Below are 25,651 nucleotides of genomic sequence, written 5' to 3'. Positions count from 1 at the left end.
TGCAACATTTCGCCGAAATTCCAGCAAAGGGTTTTTTAAGGGTCATTTACAAAAACAATATCTATTAGTCCACAACAAATTTTATGCCATAATTTCTTAGATCGTCTTGCCACTGCGTAACACTGTCTAAGTCTCTCGGCATAAGTACCTCCGTTCATAAATTTGTTGTAATCCTTTACAACGCTAGGGCAAGGGACTTCCACTGAAGAACCATCTCTTTGCATTCGTGATTTTCGGTATTACCGTGAAGATTTTAGATAAAGTGAACCACTTTGTTGTCCTTTCACTTGAAAACCCTTATATTTTGTGAACTGAATCTATAATCATAATCACCTCGTATCATTTGCCTATCAGATACAAAATTTTTTGGAATAAACTTTTTGTTTGCTCTTGTAGTTGCACACGCAAATATATTTTCTACTTTTATGGTTGTATTTTAATTTCTCTACAAGAGCTACAGAGGAAAAAAAAATCGGAGTAGAGCACTCTTTTTCGCTCCATTCCTTTTTGGTCAGAAATAAAATAACTTTTTCTCCTAACCTGTAGTCCTTCCATTCTTCATTTGTAGCACCAATTTTCTCTTGATACACATCGAATCGCAAAATATAACCTTTCCTCTCAGCCACTTTTGAATACTATTATTGATTCAACTACGGATAATTCCCTTGTACCGAAATATAACGATTCAAAGATTTCATTTAGTTTTAGAATGAAAGGTCGAAGTTTGAACAGTTTATCGTTATTAGTGTGATTATTGTTGCAATGCAAATTTGATAAAATCTGATCAAATCTATTCCGGGACATAATGTTTGTGACCAAGGTAATTCCTAGATCATTGCTAAAATAATGACCAATAGTGTTTCCAAGAAGGTAGCCCATGAACGAATTTATATCAATAAATGCATATTATACCATAAATGCGTATACATTTGACTGGTAAACTATAATTTCAGCAACAGGCTTAAGGAATGTCAAGAAAATATCTACTAGACCATCTTTTAAATTGTAGTCCCTTCTAACAAATTCCTTCTGGGTTGTTATCAATAATCATGTTTGCCAACTCATCGAGTACTTTATTCGCTTCTTCAAGAAGTTCTTCATATGTAAGAGCCTTATTTTTCCACCAACACATTTTTATCGAGGTAAAAAGAGTTACAATCTGAAAACAATGATACGAAATAAATTCACCGAAACACAAACCAAATCAGTTTGATGGTACTTCTGAGTGCAATGTAGAAAAACACTTGTATATGTGTAAAATGTAAAATTCTCGCTTATTTTTAGGAAGAACCATCTACTAACACAATAAGAAAGTTTCCAATTTATACCCTCGAACATCTACCACGTGCACTGATTTTTCGTGTTTACCAATATAACGACTAACTGCTCAGTTTCCAAATCATCTTTTTATTTTACAGGCAAATAATAATATACTTTTTGTAATTCGCTACGGTAATGGAAGCTATAACAGTACTCAAACGGGTGCTGTAATGAGACTCCTTACAGCATCCGATGCTGTAATGAGATTTTAGTAACATTTTATGGAACAAGTTCAAGTTGGTGACATTGGGTCATTAATTTTTCTAGTTGTCAATGTGACAATTTTTGTCTATGGATGTTTAAACACGTTCTTAGCATCGAATACAAAGTCCACAATGATGAGGACATTGATTCTGAGCAATTTCTCTTATTTTGGGAGGTGTACATGAAAAATTTTTTTCAGGCGAATATATATTGTGTTTTGACAGTTTCTAATTGTCAATTCAAAGTTTCTATTTTCAAGTGTTCCGGTGTTACCAACTGCTACATACCTATTTCCCTACATTGCCAAAATTTACTTTATTTTTGTTAAAAAAACGTATAAAAACGCGAATTACAAAAAATAGCATAAAAACACGTTTCATAAGACTTAAAGCACTCATTGATTAAAAAACTCGTGGCTTCGCCACTCGTTTTTCAACTTGAATTCGTGCATTTCAAGCGTGTCTTACGAAACTTCTTTTTTAATATACTATTTCAGTACCGTCAGGCCAAACGGTATTTTTAAGCTTGGTGTCCAAATATTATTTGTTTAAATAGTGTGGTACTTTTGAGTACCACATTTTAGATCACTGCAAATGTAAAGTTGTTAATGAGGCTTCGGGATAATGCAAAAATTAAATTTAGGCTTTATAAACGTGATATAGATTGGCAAAATTACAAACGACTAAGAAATTTAACCACTAATACGATAAGGTCCGAGAAAAAAGCTTACTTTAGTAATTTGATGGTTGATATTGGTCATCATAGCTCAAGGCAGTTGTGGAATGATATGGGAAGGGTGGGTATTTGTAAGGGTGGGCCAGTCTTCGTGCGTTATACCCTCATCGTCGCTCTTTGCCGTTAACACTAAAGAAGCAGCTGTGTGATTCGCTGGTTCTATCTTATTTTGCCTATTGTGCTCCGCTTTACCATGCCTCAATTGATAGTATTGATACTTCACGCATTCAAAGAGTGCAGAATGCTTGTTTGAGGTTTGTATACGGTATTCGAAAGTATGCTCGTATTTCGCATAACCTTGGTGACATTGGTTGGTTAATTATGTTCAATAGACGTAAATTGTTAACGCTCTGTCTCTATTATAAGATTTTGACCAGTGTTTGACCAAAATAAGATATCGTTGTGATGTGCACAATCTGAATACGAGGTTGGGATATAGAATTTCTCCTCCTAAGTATAAGTTGTCACTGTTTAGAAGATCATTCACGTACCAGATTTGTGTACTTTACAACGATTTGCCTGATTACCTAAAGATGTTATTTCTCAGAGCCTTTAAGTCTACCCTTGTCAATTTGCTAATGAGAGCTCAATAGTTTTTTCTTTTATTTTGATTTTTTTATTTAATTTATTTTTTATTTGTATATGGTGTGCCTTATTTTACCTTTTACTTTAACTATTCTCGCTTGCCGTGACGTTGCTCGCTATCTTGCGTTTTGCTTTGTAATAAAATTTTCGTTAGTGTGTTGGGTGTGAGCAGGGGTACATTTTTGATGTGCCATACATATTTTATTTATGCATTATAATTAAGTTTATTTAATTCAATAAAAGGCATTATTATTATTATTATTAATATACAAAAATAGTTATATTTCCATAGAAATCAGGGCGTACCTATTTACTTTGTCCCACAAAAAATGCAACATGTCCAACAACATGTCAATATAATTAGACATTAGAGTAAAACTTCGATATAACGGTTTAATATGGAGAAGGCAGTGTCTCTTATAGCTCAATAAAAATATACAATAATCTACTTAGTGCTGAATAACAAATAACAGTAAACTAACATTAGCACTAAAACTAACACTAGACCTAGAACTAGAAACATTCCGTTTAACCATATAATAATAATAATAACTTTATTCAGGCTTCATCAAGTACAAACTTAAAAAGAAAAAAAATATTATACATATACAAAGGTAAAGAAAATGATAAGTACATGCTAAAGTAAAATAAAATACATTAAAGCCTGAATTTAGGCGAAGTTCAGGTAACACCTGTTCTACCACTCAAACCCAAATCAAAAACAATAATAAACTAAAAAAAATTTAATGACAACTGAGCACCGTCATAGGCTAATGTTGAACATGCACAATAGTTAGCCACACATACTATACTATAGAGTGTCCAAAAAATATCATACAAGAAGCTCATCCCCCGAGGCCACCAAGCACAAGCCCACAGTCACACACCCAAAACCCAGTCCCGCAAAGATTTCTTAAATCGGTCCAAGGGTAGACCCACTAAATATTTAGGAAGATTATTATAAACAGATGTAATTTGATATGAGAAGCATCTCTTAAAAAATTCCAAACGATGGGAAGGAGGAGTTAACCTACCGCTGAACCGGGTATTGACATTGTGTATATCCGTTCTAAAGTTAATTCTGTCGAATAGATAAGGGGGGCTCCGCTCCGTAATAATCTTATAATAAAAACATGCTTTGTGATCATACCGACGCGACTTCATATTCATCCATTTAAGTTTCTTAAAAGCAAAAGAGACATGATCCTACTTTCTTAACCCAAAGATCAGCCGGACACAGGAATTCTGGAGCTTTTGAATTTTCTGTTGATGGCGGGAGTCAATAAATGAACCATAAATGTTATCACAATAATTAAAATGTGATAAGACGAGAGAGTCACACAAGAGTTTTTTAACAGAATTATCAAGGCAATGTCGATTACTGAAAATTAATCTCAGAGAGCCATATGCCCGCTTTAACAGCATATTAACATGTTCCCTAAAGTTTAGTGACTCATCAATAATCAGGCCAAGGTTCCTAACAGATCCACTCAGAGGAAGAAGCACATTTCCCAGCGAAATGTGATCGAATCTGTCGATAAAGATTTTTTTCAATTTAGTAGGACCAAATAGGATCATTTAAGTTTTCCTTTCATTAATTCTTAGACAGTATTCCCGAGCCCCACTGACAATACTAAACAGATCACGCTTGAACTCATTAAGTCCTTCTTAATGAGTCATCTGAGTGTCATCAGCATAATAATGAATTTTACAAAAATCAACAAAACTATTAAAATTTATAGTATAAATCTTAAACAGGATGGGCCCCAATACCGAGCCCTGCGGCACTCCTGACTCAATCTCCAAAGGTCCCGAGACGTTACCGTCAACACAAACAGATTGAATTCTACCTTTAAGGTAATTGGAGAAAAAATCCAGCGCAACAGGGTCGGCACCAATATGTTTAAGAATGGACAGTAATAAATTATGGTTAAGTGTATCGAATGCCTTCGAAAAGTCCAGCAATTCTAACAGGGTCAATTTATTGGAGTCAGTAGCTGTGACAATGTCATCAACTACAACCCTGAAGCCAGACTGGTTCACCGGAATTATGCGCTCGGAGTCCAGGAAGTCTATCAGCTGGCTGTTAACAATCTTTTCCAAGACCTTAGACAAGGAATACAATATACTTATGGGCCTCAAGGAAGAAAAATCAATGGGATTAGACACTTTAGGTACCGGAATGACAATCGACTTTTTCCACAGTGAAGGAAAAACACCCTCCAGTAGACAAGTATTAATTATGTTTACTATATGAGATAAAATTACAGGACAAGCCAGTTTAATAAAATGAATTCCAATACCATCCGCGCCGACAGCATTCGACCTTACGCCCTGCAATACATTCATGATAGAACTTTCGGAAATGAGGCTAAATTTAAAGATATTAGGGCCAAACTTAGAGTTATTGTAAACGTTTATCAGATTATCAACTCTACAATCACCAGAGCACTGGGTCTTCAGAAAATGGTCGTTTAATTCAGAACAATTTTTTAAGTTATTTGGCAAGGAATGATCCTGAAATTTTAGTAAATTATTTCGACGATATCTCTCTTAAGACAGCTGGTAGCACTAGTTAGCATAAAATATCACTATGTTGCATATTTTTATTGAACTAAAACTAGAACTAACACTAGACTACCCTACTACCTAACTAGCTACCTAACTACCTAACTACCCTACCCTAACTAGAACTACACTACTGTTAGTTCTAGTTCTACACTAGCACTATCATTAGAAGTAACACAAGACCCAGAACGAGAATCATTTGGGTTTAGCCGTCTTAAGAGACTCACGGCTAATCCTGAATGTTTTTAGTTCTTGGTCTAGTGTTAGTTTTAGTATTGCACTAGCACTATCACTAGAACTAAGACTAGACCTAGAACTAGAATCATTCGGTTTAGCCGTCCTGAGAGACGTGTGGCTAGAGAACATGTCAGAAAGTTACTTTGATACCTCAGTGATTTTAGACATGATGTTAACTTTTTATACATTATTTTAAATAGTACACTTCAACTTTTAATTGAAAATATAACTCATTTACTAAAAACCAGAAATAAACCTCACGTGATATACTAAAGTTTAACAACATTCTTTGATAAGTTTTGTTAAGGTTATAATTGCAACATTGTTGTTCTTAATAAGTAGGATTAGGATTAAAATTGCATCACTTTCGTGGAATATTTTCTCGAAGGAAATTTAAAAGAAAATTTCTTTCATTCTCGAGCAACACCTAATTCACAGATTTCGATCCCTCAAGGAAGAATCGCTTTCGATTAAAATGCGGAACCGGAGCGTAAACCCTTTTTCGCCGGCAACGTCGTAGTTCTTCGGCGCGTTCGGTCCTCCCCCGAAACTTTCCATTTCCCGTACAAACCCTCTCTCACACCCCCGCGTCCGAAAGATAAAAGTCTTCATAAAGATTATTTAAAAGGACTCTCGGATTTACGCCTCCGCTCCTTCGATTACTTTTCGATTACCCTTCGATTTCTCTTTTGGTCGCCTACGTTTTTCTCGATCGATTCGAAACTAACGTCCACAACCTTATTCACAAAACCCCTTTGCGTGCATAAAGAAAATTATCCAGGTGACGTTTTCATGATTTGCAAAAGATTTTTAAATGAATTTTTAAATTTAAGGGATAATAAATGGAAGATACATTTTTGCGGTGGAAATTTAGGGAAGATGAAATAAAAGCCAACGAGAATGGAATGAAGCGACCTAAATAAATGTTTTCCTTGCTTTTGTTCTGCTTTTGTGGCTTCAAATCCGAACGTTGAGGATTATTAAGCTAATAAAGATTCATCAAGCTTAAATCTAAATTTTTAAATTTCTTTTTTTATAGTTTAGTAGGTTAAATTGATGGAGGGGTTAATAAACATTTCAACTTGTTAAAAATTTATGTGGCTACGGAAAAACCCGGGGTGAGGGCTACAAATTGTTCGAAAAGTAATTAATCCCTTTTGTACATTTATAGTTTACTACTTTGTTTTTGGGTGCTCGAGTAAGCGACATTGAATAGAGGGGTGGCATACAAAATTCAAACGTGCTAATGAAAAATGTAGAAACTCCTCATTGTGCCACATTTCTCCTTGTACTGTTTTAACAAAAAATTTCTGAAACTTTTGTTTTTACCTCGCAGTTTTCTTACAAATCTAGCGCACGCGTAAACCATCCCTTGAGAGCTTTACACTGCGCGTTCAAGCATCGTAGAGCTTTCAGTCACCACGCGCTTTTCGCGGGAAGTACACAACTTTTCGCGTGTCGATATCAAATTTAAGACGCGACATCAAATATTTATTAACAAGATACGTCCAAAAAATTTTTTGAAAATGTTCACATCGAGTGTCGTTTTCGGCGTTTATCTCCTAATCGCCAATGTTACTTCTAAACAATTAGGTAACTGTTTTTTTAATTTTTTACTTTAATATTTATTTCGTGTACATTTTTTTAAGACGCTTTTTATATTTCATCCAACTTTACGAATCTTAATTCGTATTTTATGAGGGAAGAAAAGTGCATTTCGTTCTCGCAATTATGTTTCCGCTTTGCATGCATTTCCATGTCGTTATAACTTCGGCGTGGTTTTCGTATTTCGACATAAAAAATTAAAAAAAAAATAAAAGCACGTTTCAGTAAAACCATTAAAAAAGAATCGATCACTCTCTCAATGTCGCCCTCAATAACAACATTGAACATTAATCGTTTTGCGATAATATTTCGTTTTAAAAAATTCAAAACTTAAATATGAAGAATACTTTAAAAAAAAAAATAATCGATTTTCGTATAAATCAATGAATGTAATTAAAACATTTTGTAGAGTAACGTTATTTTGATATTTAACGAGGCGCAACGTTATTAAACCGATTTGGTTTATTGCTGTGGATCGACGATTTTTGCATAAACTGATGATTTAATTCGAAAAATGAGAATACGCTTTCCCGCAAGCAATTATAAATAATTTGTTTCCCCCCATTGGAATCGAAAAGGTTTATTAGTTCAATTCTGATGTTTATCGTTCCCTCTAAAAACGTAGATACGCGTCAAAGGGTACCGTTATTCCCCGAATTCGAATCGGGAAAATTGGCCCAATTAGTGCATGAAAACGTGAAAACTGAAAACGTATAGTGTATCACTCGAAATGCCGAAACGAACATCCGTTACTACTAAAAAACAGAAATTGTGATTACTAAAACGAAGTTACTGCTTTGATGTTTTGAATAAATGCTTTTTGTTTTAATTTTTTGTTACAAAAATCAACGCAGACACTTGTTAATGTTATTGTAAAAAAATTATGATTCCAAATTAATTTTTATGGCTTCTTCTGAATATCGGTAATAACATTTGGATGAACGGAAGATACATTTTTATTTCTTGGATTTATATCATTTAAGAATTTTCAGTTATTTTACTCTATCTATTGACAACTCTCTCTCTCTATTTTTCTTTTCGGCCATCAGTTGTCCCTTTTTTGACAAAGATCTTTTTCATAAGTTTCCATGTTTTTCTATCCTGGGTCACCTCAAACCATCGACTCCCTCAATTCTCTTTATATTGAATCTCCATCTTCTTGGGGGTTTTCTCCCTGTACTTGCCACCCATTGCCACTTTAGCTCTACGACTCGTGCTATTATGTCCATGACGCCAGTTTTCTCTCGAATATCCTCATTTTGGTTCTATCTCTTAAGCTAACGTACAGTACTCTCTACATAACTTTCAACTGGTTTGAACTTTTTTTTTCTGCGTATGTGTTCTAATTTGCCTAATCGTATTCCGAACTTTATTTCACCTATCTGATTTTTTTACTCATCCTCATGGTGTGTCCTAGGTTGCTGAAAGCTATTTTTGTTTTACTAAAATTTACCTTTAACCCCATTCCTCTGGCTGTTGTATTTAGTTGTGTTAACATAGATGGTTTAAGTAAATCCCATTGTGCTAATGCTCTTGATTTCTAAACCTGTATCAACTGAATCATGTGCTGAACTGCAACGGTAGATTGTTGGATTTAGTTTTAACTAACATTCAGCGTCAGTTCGAACTCGTTCGTGATGACCTGCCTCTTGTATCTGAAGATTTGTATAAATTTTTCCAGCTTGTGGCAGTCGTTATGATTTTCGCTTTAATGGCTTGTATGGTGATTTCCTCGAAACAAATTGGTCCTTTCTAGATCAGTGCGTAGATGTTGATGATGCTGTGCGATTATTTTACATGAAGATCCATGAACTATTGGATCAGTCTATTCCAAAAAGAGCGTATCACACTTCTAAAGTCCCTATTTGGTACACTCCTGAAATTAAAAATCTCTTAAAGTTAAAAGACTTCTTCTATAGAAGAAAGTGGAAGAGAACTAAATGTGATTTTTATTATGCGGACTTTGGAAGATTGAGATACTTCTACTTGACTAAGGGCCGGTTGTACCACCTCCCGATAAACTATCTAGCGGATAATTACCATGGTTACAGCGGTTTTAAGCGCTCTCATTGGCTTAATGCGCCAATTTATCTATCGGATAAACTTATCGGGAGGTGGTACAACCGGCCCTAAGTGAAAGATCTCTGATTCGTATACAGGCTGATTCAAAAAACTACTGGCAGACTTCTAGAGTAGATAATACAGGAAAAATTAAGATGAATAGTCTTAATTTAAAAAAAAACTTTGACCCGTTATATCTCGTTAAGGAGGCATTTGCGACCCCATGTATATTAAGACTTTTCATCTTAATTTTTTATGTATTACCTGCCCTAGAAGTCTGTCAGCGGTTTTTTGAATCATCCTGTAAAGTCTTTATAAGTAGTGCCCTCTGATCCTCGTAACTTCTGAAATTATATAAGGCATAAAACTATGACTACACGACTCCCTGGTGAAATTGCTTTAGATGGGTGCATCTACGATACTCCCTATAATATAGTTAATGCTTTTGCCGATTACTTTTCGGGAGTTTTTGGTGGTGACTCTACCTACGAGTTGGTTGATTCGCACTTTATGTATCCATCTATCATTTTAAAGATTATCACTGTGTGGAACAGGTTACTGTAGCGCAATTCTTTTTGCCCTGCTTTTCGTGATCATGAACTTGTGTCTAAAGACAGGTGAGCTTCTTAAGATCTGGAAGCGATTACGGATAATTCCCGTTTTCAAGCGTGGTGATCGTAACAGCATTGCTGATTCTCGTCCCATCTCCTCACTTCGCTAAAGAATTTGAGCAAATCATCTATGGAGCTATTTATCCGCAAGTTCAATCGTTTGTATCGCAGCACCAGCATAGGTTTATTAAGCGTCGTTCAACGGTTACTAATCTTGGGGTGATTACAGAAGTAATATGTGAATCCCTGGATAGGGGTTGGGATAGGGGATCGTTTGATGCGATCCATCACGATCTTCTCCTCCAGAAGCTCAGTATGTTTGGCATTTCCCCTAGGCTTTGTTATGTACTTTATAATGGCTTTGCTTCGGTGGAGTTTATTGCACGATCTGGTATCCCACAGACTCTAACTTGGGTTCACTACTGTTTGTAATATTTATTAACGACTTATTAAACAGATTTAAGTCTGGTATATTGGCCTATGCTGATGATTTTAAGACATTTCGCCCTATGACCTCGGATGATGAGGTGGCTTTAATACAGTCGAATCTTGATATTTTAGTGGAATGATGCGATCGTAACCAGCTCAGGATTAATGTGAAGAAGTGTAATGTTATCAGTTTTACACGTAAAACGACTCTGCTTAAGTTGACTTCTGTCAAAGATCTGGGAGCAACTTTTGATAGCAGACTCTTCTAACTTTTTGTGCTGCGAGGATGCAATACGGATTCTGCAGTATATATATCATTTTGTCGGGCGCTTGTTCTTCCAAGACTGGAGTATGGTTCTGTTGTATGGTCACCGCATTATATTTCGCATAGTTTTCTATTGGAGAGAATTCAAAAAGGTTTGTAATGTACCTTTCCTTTTGCGTGGATGGAGCTTATCCTGTTCGTAGCACTGACTACCAATCTCTTTTGCAACGTCACCATTTTTCTTCGCTTGACACTCGAAGTAATGATCTCGACGTTAAATTTATTATAAAGCTGGTGAGTGGTGAGACGGATTGTAACTGATTACTCTATTGCATCAACTTCAATGTATCCAGCCACGTTACCCGATACAGATCTGTCTTCTATTTGAAGAATAGTAGAACCAACGTGCAGGCTAGCGCTCCGCTACACAGAATATGCAGGCTTGTAAATCTGAGAGACGATTACAATGTTTTCGCTTAGTGTTTAATTTTGTTGGGCAATAAAGAGTGCGATACAGGGTGAGAGGCCAACTCATACCTGTTTTGGTAAAAATAAGAAAAAAATTCTATGTCTCTTAGTTAAGTGGTAATAGACATATTTTTGAAAATGTTAAAAATCGTTCCCGTACACCATATCTTTAGGTACTACGGTCAGAAATGTTCGTCATTTAATAGTGATTTTTTTAATAATGTATTCCTCATGAATCATGCTATTATAGCAGTCACAAATCGAACAACAAAAGTCGTTAGTTTTGCAAAAAAAGTATTAGTTTGATTGAGTTAAGGTTGTAAGAATTTATGTCTATTAAGTTTGATACACGATTTCTAAACAAAGGAGTAGTATAACAACATTGGCAAGTTATTTTAAAAGATGGCCTGTTTAGTCAAGATTCCAAAATGGTATAACACTTGCCATTTTTCTTTTCCTAAAAAATATTATTGCCTGTTTTTCTGCAAAAAATGCGTTATTTAAAAAATTCATACTTTCGTATGTTATTTGTATTTCCTCCAAAATGATTTAACAACTTTGTTAGAAGATGTGGCACTCAATATCTACAGAGAAATGTGGTTCCAACAAGACGGTTGCCCAGCTCATTATGCTTGTCCTGTACGGGATTGCATACAGAATACCTAGAAAGATGGATTAAGATTAAGATGGAGTAAAAAGATCTTTTCTGTGACAATACAGAGCTTGTATTAGTGCCAACGGCAAATAATTTGAGCATTTGCCTTAGTTTTAAAAAAATAATGCTATAAAATTAATAATAAATAAATTTGTTTGTTTAATTTTGTCTTTAGGTTAACCTTATTTGAAAGAGTCTTTTTGCAAGACATAAGGGCAACCACCTTGTTGAAACCACATTTTGTGGTTCGTAGATATTGACTGGCACATCTTCTAACAAAGTTAAGAGGAAATAAAAAGTAAATACAGATAACATACAAAAGTATGAATTTTTTTAAATAACGTGTTTTTTGCAGAAAAATAGGCAATAATATTTTTTATGACAACAAAAATGACAAGTGTTGTACATTTTGGAAACTTGACTAAACAGGCTATCTTTTAACCCTTTGTGTCCCAAGAAGTCAAACATTTTGAAACTTTGTGACAGAATCAGACAGAATTAAAACGCTATCAAAATACACTCAGTAAAGGCGTTTGGAATAAAATCTTAGCAAAATATGCAATCCCCCTATTTTCGCATAGTCTAAGTGTCAAAAAAGATGCTAATTCAAAAATTCCTAAGAAATTAAGAAATAAAACTTATTTTAAATTGAAGCTTGAAGCTTTCTGTTTAAATCGATGTATAATAATTGTTGGGTTGGATTGGAAAAATATAGAGAAAAAAAATTTTGAAACAAAACTTACATTTTCGTATAACCTAAGAGTGTCAAAAAAGATGCTATTTTAAAAATTCCTGGAAGCTGTATTTATTGAAGTTAAGGAATGAAACTTTTTTTAAATTAAAGCTCAAAGTTTTCTCTTGAAAATGATGTATAATAATTGTTGGGTTGGATTGGAAAAATATAGAGAAAAAAAATTTTGAAACAAAACTTACATTTTCGAATAACCTAAAAATGTTAAAAAGATGCTAATTTAAAAATTCCTGGAAGCCGTATTTATTGAAGTTAAGGAATGAAACTTATTTTAAATTAAAGCTCAAAGTTTTCTCTTTAAAATGATGTATAATAATTGTTGGGTTGAATTGGAAAAATATTAAGAAAAAAAATGTTGAAACAACACTTACATTTAAAAGAGTCAAAAAAAATGCTTATTTAAAAATTCTTAGAAACCATGACATAAATTCTTTCAACCTTAACTCAATCAAATTAATATATTTTTTTGCAAAATTAACGACTTTTGTTGTATGCCTCTCACCCGGCGCCCGCTTGACGTTGAGTTTCGGGACAACCTGTATATTATTATTATTACTATGATAGCGATTTGAAGATGGTTTGGAGTGCCCAGATGAAGAGTTTTGTGGAAAAAGTGACGTATGGGTTTCTTAACTTGAATTTTATTCGATTCTACTTCTCTTGGGGGTTGTTTTGTTTTTTTAGTTGTTCCAGCGCTGTTCTTATTTCCTGCTTAATATTTGCTACTATGTAATGGATCTCATTTTTTGTTCAACCATCCAGGCTTGCCCACGTCAAGACCAAGACCGAAATTTCCAATGTTATATGAATACTAATATTCCAATAAGCATTTATTATTAATTCATTTTATCGGTTTCGACACTTACCAAAATGTAGAGAGTAAATTTACCACTACAAAAAAAAATGCCTAGCATTGTTGAGGACTGTAGATGGCGACTTTATTTAGAGGGATCATATTTCTCCGTTATGACTGCTCATTAGTCCCTTGTAAGCCTTAATAACATAACAACTCCTCCACAGCACACGAACAACACGACTTTCCGTTCATTTACAGCAGTATAATTTTTGCTTTATCCATCGCAACATAACGCAACGCGATCTGTACGTTTATTTCGTTACTGATTGATGTAGTATTAACTTTAATCTAAATCCTTAAATTTATAATTAGTTATGTTATGAATTCAAAAATATTTTTAATATATTAGTTAGAATACAGAAAGTTAGAAATACAACAAACCAAACTTGTTCGTTGGTTTAAACTTTTAGACGATGTTAAAACGGCCGACGGCGGGTTCAAGCGAACGACGAAATTTTGAAGTTTCCAATTAAAATCTACATAGATATAAACGTGGATATGCAAATTTACGTATCGGCATGTTGTACATAAATGCAACCGCATCCAGACGAATATCGACAGGAATTTAATTAGAAACTGCTCTCCGAGTCCGTGTACGACTCACTTTATTAATGTTTTCAACGATTTTATTGACCAAAGTTTCGAATTCGTAAATTATTAAAATTGAGAATATAACAGTTCCTTTGGGTCGACACCAATGTAAACAGTTATCTCAAAGTTATGATGTTTGGTGTTTTCGGAGGCAATGATGGGACGTGTTCTTGGATTTCGATAGACTCTGGAGAGAGAATAGAGCTATATTGAGATAGTGCCGGGATGGGGGTGAAATTGCGAGGTTAATACACCTCCTCCCTCGATCGTTCGCGGCCCCTCGAGAAACTTACGACGGCCAGAACATTTTGTTTCTTAGCTCAACGGGAGGAGAGATAGTGGAAACGCTTTAAAGTAGCGCTCGAGGTTGTATTTTTCGTTAAGAGTGCGCTATTTACTGCAGAATGTACAAAACAAAAAAAATTCTTATTTATTTTTTAACACTTTGCTATTTCTTCATTTTGAGTTGGTATAATTTAATTTTGAGCAATTACTAGACCGATCCATCAAGCCAGCTATGATGAATAGTCCAATTTTATTTATTTTTTAATTATTCTCGCGCCCTCTAACGACGGGATTTTGCAGGACCGGGGCGGCGTAATTAAAAATAAAAGCGAGACCAGCCTTCTACCCGGCCAACAAGATAATTGAAATATCTTATGGAAGGAAGTGCTTTGAAGTGAGCCAACAAGACGAAAAAATTTATAAAAAAGCGGGATTTTACAGCTAACGGCCAGGTTTTCGTGAAATTTATTATTTAAGCGCTTAAAAAGTTCTTTCTTCCCTTCAACTATCACTACAAGAGGAAAATCGTTTAAATTCCTATCTCAAAAAAGAAAATTAAATTGCCAAGTTAATTTCATTAAAAAACATTAATCTGGTTTAACTTTAGTGACGTAATAATCCTCTTGATTTGCGATTGGTCATCGTTAGCGCCATCTGTTTATCAAAATCCGCTTGTTTGTTTCAACTAATAACTGATGATTAAAAACGATATCGATGATAACGATGTTATGTCAGCGAAAGGTGATTAAATTGATTTATTCACTATTATAGTTAAGCTTAAATCATTTCAATATAATTCTTTGTTAATTAGAACTTTTAGTTTTTTTTTTTGATGCAGTTGGTTATATTGTATGTGTCCTTTTCCGTTAATAATCGCCGTCTGTAATGCCGCCAGAGGGATTAGAGTTGCTGTCAGTCCGACGGGTGGCTCATTAAATCGCGCGCGTTCGCCCTCTCGCGGACCAATCGATACAGTGGCGTCCCGCTAACAGATCCCTAGGGGACGACCCGGAATGCAATATTAAATCATTTGTCCTGTATGGCTCCGTATTGTCCTCGCTAATGCCCAGTACATACTGGGAGATTAGTTGGGTTTCGCTATTATTATACCCTGGTTACTTAGTCGTGGGGTGATGCTGGATATGCTACCGATGCGAAATTTCTTTTTTGGGGATTTATTCATTACACGTTTTGATTATAAATTCTGGAGCTTATCTTTTTCCTTTACTTTCTCCATGTTATCTAGGTACTGAGTGGGTATTTGAATTAAAAATGTAAGCAAATTATTCTTTTTTAAATATATCTCATTTTTCTATAAAAGAGATCTCAGTTAGTTATCATAAAACAGTACCATGCTAAATGGGAAATTCTACCTAACCTAACGCAATCCAACACAATTCAACCTAGGTTGCAATTTTAAAATCGCGTTTTGTATTTCGTAATTTGCTTTAAAGGTTTGTTTGTAATATCAAGTTACATCAACATAAATACATTAAATGTGAGTTTACTCAACGTTGCGTAGTCGAAAGAGTCATCTAGCGGTTTCTATTAGGTACTATTGTCGAATATACAGTGAATTTCACTAAAGATGCAATATAAAAAAATATACTTCTATACAGAAACCAGGGTGTACCTACTTACTTTATACCACATAAAATACAAAATGTTTAAATAGTAATATAATTTTATCTACGACTGCTTGGATAAGTCATCATTACCGCACTCATTTTAGGTGATTTGAGTTACGTAATGAAGTTCATTACCGCACTGGTTTCATTACGTAACGCATTCTTAGCCTAATCAGAACAGCCTTAATTTATTGAAACGAGCAACAATACAAAAGAAAAAGTGCTTCTTATTTAAAGAGAAACAATACTATTTATTATAAACATTAATTGTTATGTTTTTATATTTCGAAACACTTATTCTAGATGAGTAACATGTTGTTGAAACTGACAATTCAAAATTGTCAACAATCATTTCAAAATATTTTTATAAATGTCAAATAGACTTTTTTAAAGAAATTGATTTTTTAGTAATTTTTAGCAGTCGTAGATAAAATGCTGTATATCACACGTGGGCTAGAAACATAATTACAGTACGAGTGTGGAGAATTGCACGACGAGGTCGTAGACCGAGTCGTGTAATCACACTTGTAATATAAATAACTATTACATTACAGTAAAACCTCGATATAACGGATTAATACGGGGAAGGCTGTGTCCGTTACAACGATCTAGCGTTGAATAACAAATAAAACTAGACTAATACTAGCACTAGAATTAACACTAGACGTAGAACTAGAAACATTCCGTTTAGTCGTACCTCTCTTAACCCATTTAGTCCCACGCTGCTTTATAATAAAAAAAAATCTGTTTTTTACAAATTTCCATGAGATAAGATGGAATGAAAAGTATAAAAATGTACACAGGCGTTTGAAAAAAAAATTGTTTTATGAGATGGTGCAAAAATGCAGCACTGGTAAGATAAACGAACAACAACACAATGATATTTTGATTATCATTTATTAAGTAAGTAACAAATTACTCATAAATAAATAATAATAGTAATACAACATAATACTAACAAATACCAACTTTAGTATGAAGTTTAATATAGAAAATATTTATACTAAAATTGGTGCAAAACGCACCAATGGGATGAATAGCACTCTTCATGTAAATGAACGCTAAACTACACATATATTGACACACCATGTCCATAAACGACAATTTCTAGGCAATTCACCGAATAAATGCGTCTAAACTGGTTTCTGATAATACGAAAAATGATGTAATCCTTATATCTCATCATACATCCCAATGGTGTGTTTTTGCACCATTAATGTTTCAAGACGTATTTTCAGAATTCATGTTTTTATTTCGCGTTTCAAGATATACCGGGTGTCCCTCAGAAGTGGCTCACCCCCATATTTTTTTTTATTATTATAAGTGATACAAGAAAACCATTTGGAATGCATAATTAAGCCGTTACAACGGATCATTACGACATGAAATCATTCCCTTTGTTTCCGGTTATACCGGAAGTGAGTACTAATTTTGCTAGTTTTTTAAATCTATAATTTTTTTTCTTCAGTTGGATACAGCATAATTTCACATAACTTTTACTTGAAAAAATTTTCACGATCGCTTCTAATTCTTAAAAAAAAATTGTTTTCGTCATTTTTTAGCGTTTTAGTACCTTCGGAAAATGTATTAAAACTTTTGACGCATAGTAGCTAGGTTAATAGTATAAATTACGCTATATTTCTCTTGATTTGCTATTTCTCGAGCAGTGACCACTGCTATGCTTCAGTCAGTGGTTCTTTTGTTATCATGTTTTTTTAATACAGTTGTATTAAATTAGTTTTAAAAGAAAAACGCGAACAAACAATTAAGTTTTAACAATTATTTTTTATTTTCGGCATAACCTAGTTTTTTTGAACTTATAATTGAATTATATTTAATTATTTATTCGCGTTTTTCTTTTAAAACTAATTTCTATGACAGGTTTTAATCTTTTTAACAGTAATTTTTCAAGCAGCTTGAATAGTAAGGGTAATAATGAGATTGGCCTATATGATGTAACATCTGTGGGGGGTTTAGTAGGTTTTGGTATCATATTTATTTCAGCAACTTTCCATATGCTTGGGAAGTATTTCTGTTTAAAAGCAGCATTAATTATGTGTAATAGTTTTGTAATCGCCCGTTTTGGTAGATGTTTCAATGTTTCTCCATTAATTAGGTCATAGCCTACTGATTTCTTTATATTTAGTTTTTGTATTTCATAATAATAGTTCTTTCACTCTTACACATGGTATATTACTCTGCTCACTTTGAATTACGCTAGGAACACTATTTAGGATTGTTGTTGGATTGTCTGATGTAAAGGTTTCTTTCAGACGTTCAGCAAACAAATTAACTTTTTCTTGATTGCTCTTAGCCCAATTTCCATTATTATTTCGAATTGGAGGTGTATGTGGTTTTGGAACTTTAAGCTTTCTTGTTGCCTTCCACAGAATAATCAGTAGTGGCATCGCCAGTAAGGTCTTTTAAGTAATTTTGAATATTATTATCTTTGTGGCTATCTGTTAATGCCCTTAATTCGGCTGTTATTTTATTTAATTTAGTTTTATCAGTAGGAATTCTATTGGTTTGATATTTCTTTCTTGCTTTCCGTTTTTCTACAATTTTATCTCTAATGAATTTAGGATAAATATTAGATGTAGGTTTTGGTGTTGAGGTCCAGGCTGCGTTTTGTATGTCTTTTAAGACCTTTTCTACTTCATTGTCATTGTCTTCGTTTGTTTTCATAAGAGCATTAATATAAATTTTATTATCTAATGTTTGTTGAAATAGATTCCAATTAGTGAGTTTATTAGTTAGTGATAAAAAGGGTTCTTTGTTGTATACTTTGTTATTTAGAGTAATAATTACTGGTGAGTGATCTGAGTCCAGTCCTAACTTTTCTTGTATGTTTACGAAGTTAAGCGATATATTTTTCGTAATACAAAAATCAAGCTGGTCCGGAATTTTACTTCTATCTGTTGGCCAGTAAGTTGGCTCTTGGCTCTTGGTTCCAGTGGAGAGTACCTCTTCCTTTTGTATTTGTCAATCGAGAACCCCAAGACATATGTTTTGCATTAAAGTCTCCTTTAAGTATAAATTTGTTGTCAAGATGTAGTAGAATTTCCTGATAATATTCTCTTTTGAGATTATGTCTCGGTGTATACTCGGTGTAATATTAAGCCATTAGCAGTTTGAACTTTTACCACTGTAGTTTGGTGTTGTTCAGTAGTAATTGTATTGTTCAAATAGTGGTCAATATTCCTTTTAATAATAATTGCACTTCCACCTTCAGCCGCATTACTCAGGTGAATTGTGTGATAAATATTGTAATGGTTGATGTTTATATACGATTCTCGTGTAAAGTGAGTTTAGGAGATAAGACATATATCAATATTGTTTTCTTTAAGTATTATTGGTAGTGTGTTTTGATGCTGTCGAAGACCATTGGAATTCCACAGCATTATTTTTAGTTGCTGCTTTTTAGACATTTTGATTTCTTTTTTGAATCGCTCCTTGGTTTAAATTACTTTCAATGAAATCTAGACGTGCATATAATGTTTTATTGTTTCTTCTTGTTGAAGTATTTTTTCTAGTATTAGATCTAATTTACTGTCAGCCTTCTGAATATTACTTAAAGTTTTTAAATAGCAATGTACCCTTTCGTTAGGCTCATTTCATAGAGATTTTTTCGCTCTTTACCATGACGTAAAATTTTAGTGCCCTTATTTCAGAAAATGTTTGAAAAAATGTAAAAATTGTTTATTAAGAAAATTTAACTAATAACGTTAATCTAAATATGCAAGATCGTCAAGTACCTCGAAGTATCTCGAATTATCTGAAATGTACATTAATTTGTTTTATTTTGTATGTAAATTTAATTTACAGTAATATTATTGATTAATTTTTATTAATAAACAATTTTTATATATTTTTTTGCAACAATTTTACGTAATCGTAAAGAGAAAAGTAATCTCTATCGAATGGGTCTAACGAAAGGGCACATTGCCATTTAAAAAAATTCATGTGCTATTCGTTACTCATTTGTTTTCTGAATTAAAAACAATTGAATGTAGTCTTATTATGGCAAATAAGATATTAAACAACTTTTGTACAAAATGTTTTTTTATAAAGTCATAATGGGCACCTGTATACCGGGTGTCCCTCAGAAGTGGCTCACCCCCATATTTTTTTTTATTATTAGTGATATAAGAAAACCATTTGAAATGCATAATTAGGCCGTTAAAACGGATTATTACGACAGGAAATCATTTTCTTTGTGCTTCCGGTTATACCGGAAGTGAGTACTAATTTCGCAATTGATATGCTATACTTTAGTCAGTGGTTCTTTTTTAATAATGGTGTAAATTAACAGTTGTATTAAATTAGTTTTAAAAGAAAAACTCGAAACAACAAGTAAATTTAATTCAATTACAAGTACAAAAAAACTAATTTTCAAAATGCCCCCCGCCTCGATTTTGACATAATTGTATCTTCCGTATTGTCGATCTAACAACTCGACGTAATTCCTGCGGAGATATTTGAGTAATACAGTTTCTAACACGATGTTCTAATACCTCACGAGACCTTACTTATTATACACCTCATTTTTGATTTTGCCACATAAGAAAAAATCTAAAAGTGTGAGGTCAGGTGATCTGGAAGGTAAAAAGGTAGGAATAATGAGAAATGTGAGAAAGAACCTTTTTTTTGTCCATTATTACCAATCCAATCGTTATTGTACTTTCTACTTAAAAAATTAACAACCACTCTGCTATTGTCAGGTGGGGCGCTGTCTTGTTGGAAAATTAGTCCATTATAAGTTCCAACTGGTAGGTCCTCCAGGAAATCTTTAATTCCATTATTAAGGAAGTTGAGGTATCTTTCCCCTGTAAGATGACCATCAAAAAATATTGGACCCAACACTCTTTCTGCAATGATTCCCATCCAACAATTAAAACCAAATCTTTCTTGGAAATTCCCTTCCTCCATCAAATATAAATTTTGTTGTGCTCAATACCTTTTATTATTTCGATTAAACATACCCAAGTTAGTAAATCGACTCTCATCTGTATACAGAATTTTGAAGGGAAATGCATTCAGTCGTCTTTCATAATCATTCTCGTACAAATGTTGATGTAATTGGTATCTGAAAGAACGAAGTTTATGTTTTTTTAAAATCCTCCACACCTGTTTTTGAAATTTCGCACTGTATTGCATCTCCTTAACTGATGCACTGTTGTTATTTTCGATACATGCTAAAACATTTCGTTCCGTATCGCCACTTACAATGTATCTAGCGTTTCCATTATTGACCGGCTGTTTGCATTTTCGTCACAATTTTTGGAAAGTAATGCCTTGTTGTGTGGTGACGACCAGGAAATCTCTGCGCGTAAAGTCTAGCAGCAGCAACTGCGTTTTTTCTGCATTCTGCAAATATTAATATCATATCTACTTTTTCGATTTGCGTGAATTTTTCCATAATTTAAATTGAAATTAACGAATATTGTCAACTAATGAGTTTATACTATTAACTTAGCTACTATGCGTCAAAAGTAAACGTTGAAAAACGACGAAAATAACTTTTTTTTTCAAAAATTATATAAGCGATCGTGAAAATTTGTTCAAGTTATGTGAAATTATGCTATCTACTCAACTGAAGAAAAAAATTTATAGATTTAAAAAAATAGTGAAATTAGTACTCACATCCAGTATAACCAGAAGTACAAAGAGTGTGATTTCATGTCGGAATAATTCGTTTTAACGGCCTAATTATGCATTCTAAATAGTTTTCTTATATCACTAATAATAAAAAAGATATGGGGGTGAGCCACTTCTGTGGGACACCCGGTATAGTGCATAAAATTCTTTAAAATTTGACATTTGCAAGGTTTAGTGACCCGATGCTTTCTAATTCTAGGTCTAGTGTTAGTTCTAGTTTTACACCAACACTATCACTAGAACTAAAACTAGAATCATTCAGGTTTAGCTATCTTGAAAGACGTGTGGCTAAATCTGAATGTTTCTAGTTCTTGGTCTAGTGTTAGTTCGAGTTTTATACTAGCACTATCACTAGAACTAACACTAGACGTAGAACTAGAATCATTCGGGTTTAGTCGTCTTGAGAGATATGCGGCTAAATCCGAATGTTTCTAGTTCTCGGTCTAGTGTTAGTTCGAGTTTTACACCAACACTATCACTAGAACTAAAACTAGAATCATTCAGGTTTAGCTATCTTGAAAGACGTGCGGCTAAATTTGAATGTTTCTAGTTCTTGGTCTAGTGTTAGTTCGAGTTTTATACTAGCACTATCACTAGAATTAACACTAGACGTAGAACTAGAATCATTCGGGTTTAGTCGTCTTGAGAGATGTGCGGCTAAATCAGAATGTTTCTAGTTCTTGGTCTAGTATTAGTTCTAGTTTTGCACTAAAACCCTCTAGATTCTCGGTATGTACGTTTCTTTCAAAGACATGATTTAATAACTTTTTTTTTCTAATAAATTATTAAAAAATTGTTCAATTAGTAGTACATAGTCAAGTTCGAAGTTATCGCACCGTCTTAAATCACGAGATGGCGCCCCCGGCGGCGCACAACTTGCGGTGGCGTCCGTTAATTCATCATTCAGCTTCGACGAGTCATAATTCAGCCTGAGTTCCTTTATTTGCCGGTGGAGGCGCATTTATCTCCTCCCGAAAACCACCCCAACCCCCTCTTACCCCTTTTGCACTCCCACGCCAGATGTCGCTGCCGTCGACTGATGAATCGTTTTTGCTAACCCCGTTCACAGCCTACTAATTTTCAAACTATAACAATATCAAAAAAGAAATCGTCGTGGAATGAGCAAGATAAATTTCGAGGAAGCTAAAAAAGCCTGTTTCGGAATACTAATATTTTTTTTCGTCCTTGAATCTGGAAATTCGTATAGGATTGATGGTTATATGTCTGTCACGACCATGGAATTCGAAAGAAACGTTCGTGCTCTCGTGAAAACGAAGTCTGCACGTCATGTTATAAATAACACCTAATACAGTCGAGTTACAATGTACACTTCAGACTTTGAGGGCAAAAAAGTCCGATCGCTTTCTATATGCATATTGGCAGGATTTAAAAAAAAACATTACTTAAGTTAAAGTTAAAATTAGAATTCATCCAGGAAATGAAATTCGCAGAGAGAAAAATTGATGAGATAAAGTTTTTAATTTTCTTGCCCATGTTCCTCAACTCTTGGTATATCTTTTTTTTTCAGCCGAGTAAAAATTAAAGTCGCGGGTGTTTGTGCCTTATACGACCCGTAGGAATACGCGCGCTGGTTTATATTAAAAAGAGAAATCGGAATTGCGGGGAAGAGCGCGCGAGTAACGAGACACGCTAAAATTTTAATACGCCCTAGCGGCCGTTTGTTTCCTTAGCGAAAATAACGAGACGCGTCCGCAATTTACCAACGCGGACGACCCGCACGTTTCCGAGACCGTCGATAAACAAAATTAAACCTACGCAAATAAAAATAACGGCAACCCACCACTTTTCTCCCTTCACAAAAAAAAACGACCAAATTAAATGAAAAAAATCGAACAAAACGAAATTTTACACGCTTAGTAAACGTTTTGGCACGCCACTGACTCAGCTTTACTATTCGTTTTTTAACCCTTTTTACATACCAATTCTTTTAATAACGAGTACACAAAAAGTAAATGGGGAAAACAAGGCAATTTATAATTAGAAGTGGGAAATGGATAAAAAACGAAATTTATGCCCCACTCAACACTGTAGTTGAGTCATTGTTTATAAATAGTAAATACTAAAAATGTCGTAAACACTTAATTCGCAAATCAAAATAGACCACTTGGCGCCTTATCTTTTCTTGGAATAGAGTCTTATTTAACTACAATCCAAATTCGTGACGAGCCTTTTGGATCCAGCTACTTATTAAAAAATCAAGAAGGACCAAATCTAGGAGATAAAGGGTGTCTCAAAATTAACGCAAGATTTGAATTAAATAGAAAACACAGTGTTAGATTTTATATTATATTGGTTAATTTATATTAGATTTGATAGATTTATATTATATTAGTTCGTTCATATTAGATTTATTTGTATCGCCTCATTTGCTTAGTCTGGATTTGAAGTGTCTCCAGTCGCAAGATTAGGGTTTATTATCGTATTATTTATTGGGTTGAGTTAAGTGTGGGAATGCGTTGGGGTGTATATTTCGGTGTTTAAGTAACGGTTTTTAGTTATGGCCTGCGAGCTCAACTCGTATCAGTCATTCAGTCTTCGATTTAACACCCACCGAAACAGTACCCCTTCAATTCACGCGGAGCAAGGCTCCCTATATAACTAATCGCAATTTATATGTATAGTTTAAGTGTAATTAATAATAAAGTTTATGGAAACGTAAAACCAAGATTTTGTTGTTAACCAGCGCCCACCAGATAAAACTAAATAATCACACAGTTTTTAGTCTTTTGATTGTAATTTTTTTGTTGATTCATATAGTACATAGGATAGGGTTATTTATGCAATAACACATCGGACAAATGGCCTCCACAGCTTTGCATACACATACGCACTCGTTTGTCGAAATTTTCCATGACCCTTCTGCACAAATGTGGCTGAATTTCGTTGATGCAACGTTGAATCTCCTCCTTTAATGCACGCGTGGTTGTGGGCTTGTTGACGTAGACCTGTGATTTTAAATAACCCCATAAAAAGAAATCTAATGGTGTTAAATCACACGATCTAGGGGGCCAATTTTGATCACCGAAACGAGAGAGTACGCGACCTGGAAATGTCTCATGCAGTAATTGAAGTGTTTCACGGGCTGTATGACATGTGGCACCGTCTTGTTGAAATCACATATTGGCCACATCAATATCATTCAATTTCGGCAAAAAGAACTGTGTTAACATGTCGCGATATCGAGCACCAGTAACAGTCACTGCTGACCAGCCTCATTTTCAAAAAAGTATGGTCCAATTACGCCTCCAGCCCAAAATCTACACCAAACAGTGACACGTTGTGGATGCATTTGTTTTTCGACAATCACATGTGGGTTTTCAGAACCCCAAAAGCGGCAGTTTTGGCGATTAACAAACCCATCAAGGTGAAAATGTGCTTCGTCGCTTAGGATGATTTTGCTCGAAAAATCAGCATTCATTTGTTGATGCTCAATATTCCATTCAACAAACTCTCTACGCTGTGCATGGTCATTGGGCTTCAGTTGTTGTGTTAATTGAATTTTGTAAGCATGTAGGCACAGATCTTTAGTGAGTATACGCTGTAGAGAGCTTCTTGAAATTTGCAATTCTTGTCCACGACGCCGAATTGAGGTTCCTGGATTGTCGCCGACACTCGCACGCACTGCTTCGATATTGACATTTGAACGGCTTGTTTTTGGATGACCAGTGTGTTTGGTGTCTCCAACGGATCCCGCCTCCCGAAATTTTTCAATTAATCTCTTCACAGTTGACGAAGTTAAAACAGTATTCCGACCATATTTTGTACGAAATTTTCAAACTGCGACCGCCAAGCAGTCATTATTTTTGAAATATTGTTCAATAATGAAGACACGTTGTTCTATTGTGTAACGCTCCATTTTTACTAACCCTACACTGTCAACTGTCGATTTATTTATTTTTTAGGGTTGTCAACACTTTACTGCATGAATGGCGGCAAATTGAAATCTTGCGTTAATTTTGGGACACCTTTACTAAAAAAAATTAAATCTACAGAAATTTTAGCAGAACAACAGAGAAGTATGTTTGTAATTATACCAAAATCTCTGTCTTCATATCTGCTACTCTTAAAATGCTTCTAGTTTTGTTTTTGTGTTCGTACATTTTTATGTCGCACACTGG

General features: G+C 34.3%; 1 protein-coding gene across 1 annotated transcript in view; it reads left to right on the top strand.

The window, feature by feature from the left end:
• Nucleotides 1–7,082: 7,082 nt before the first annotated feature.
• LOC111417136 (limbic system-associated membrane protein-like) overlaps nucleotides 7,083–25,651 on the top strand; it is a 55,540-nt gene continuing 36,971 nt past the window's right edge. The window contains exon 1 of the mRNA XM_023049328.2: nucleotides 7,083–7,242. Coding sequence (XP_022905096.1) covers nucleotides 7,176–7,242 — 67 coding nt within the window. The 5' untranslated portion in view covers nucleotides 7,083–7,175. The remainder of the gene's footprint in view (nucleotides 7,243–25,651) is intronic.

This window comes from Onthophagus taurus, chromosome 3 (genome assembly GCF_036711975.1).
Source record: "Onthophagus taurus isolate NC chromosome 3, IU_Otau_3.0, whole genome shotgun sequence".
NCBI classification, from domain to species: domain Eukaryota; kingdom Metazoa; phylum Arthropoda; class Insecta; order Coleoptera; family Scarabaeidae; genus Onthophagus; species Onthophagus taurus.
This window is presented reverse-complemented; position numbering and strand designations above follow the sequence as displayed.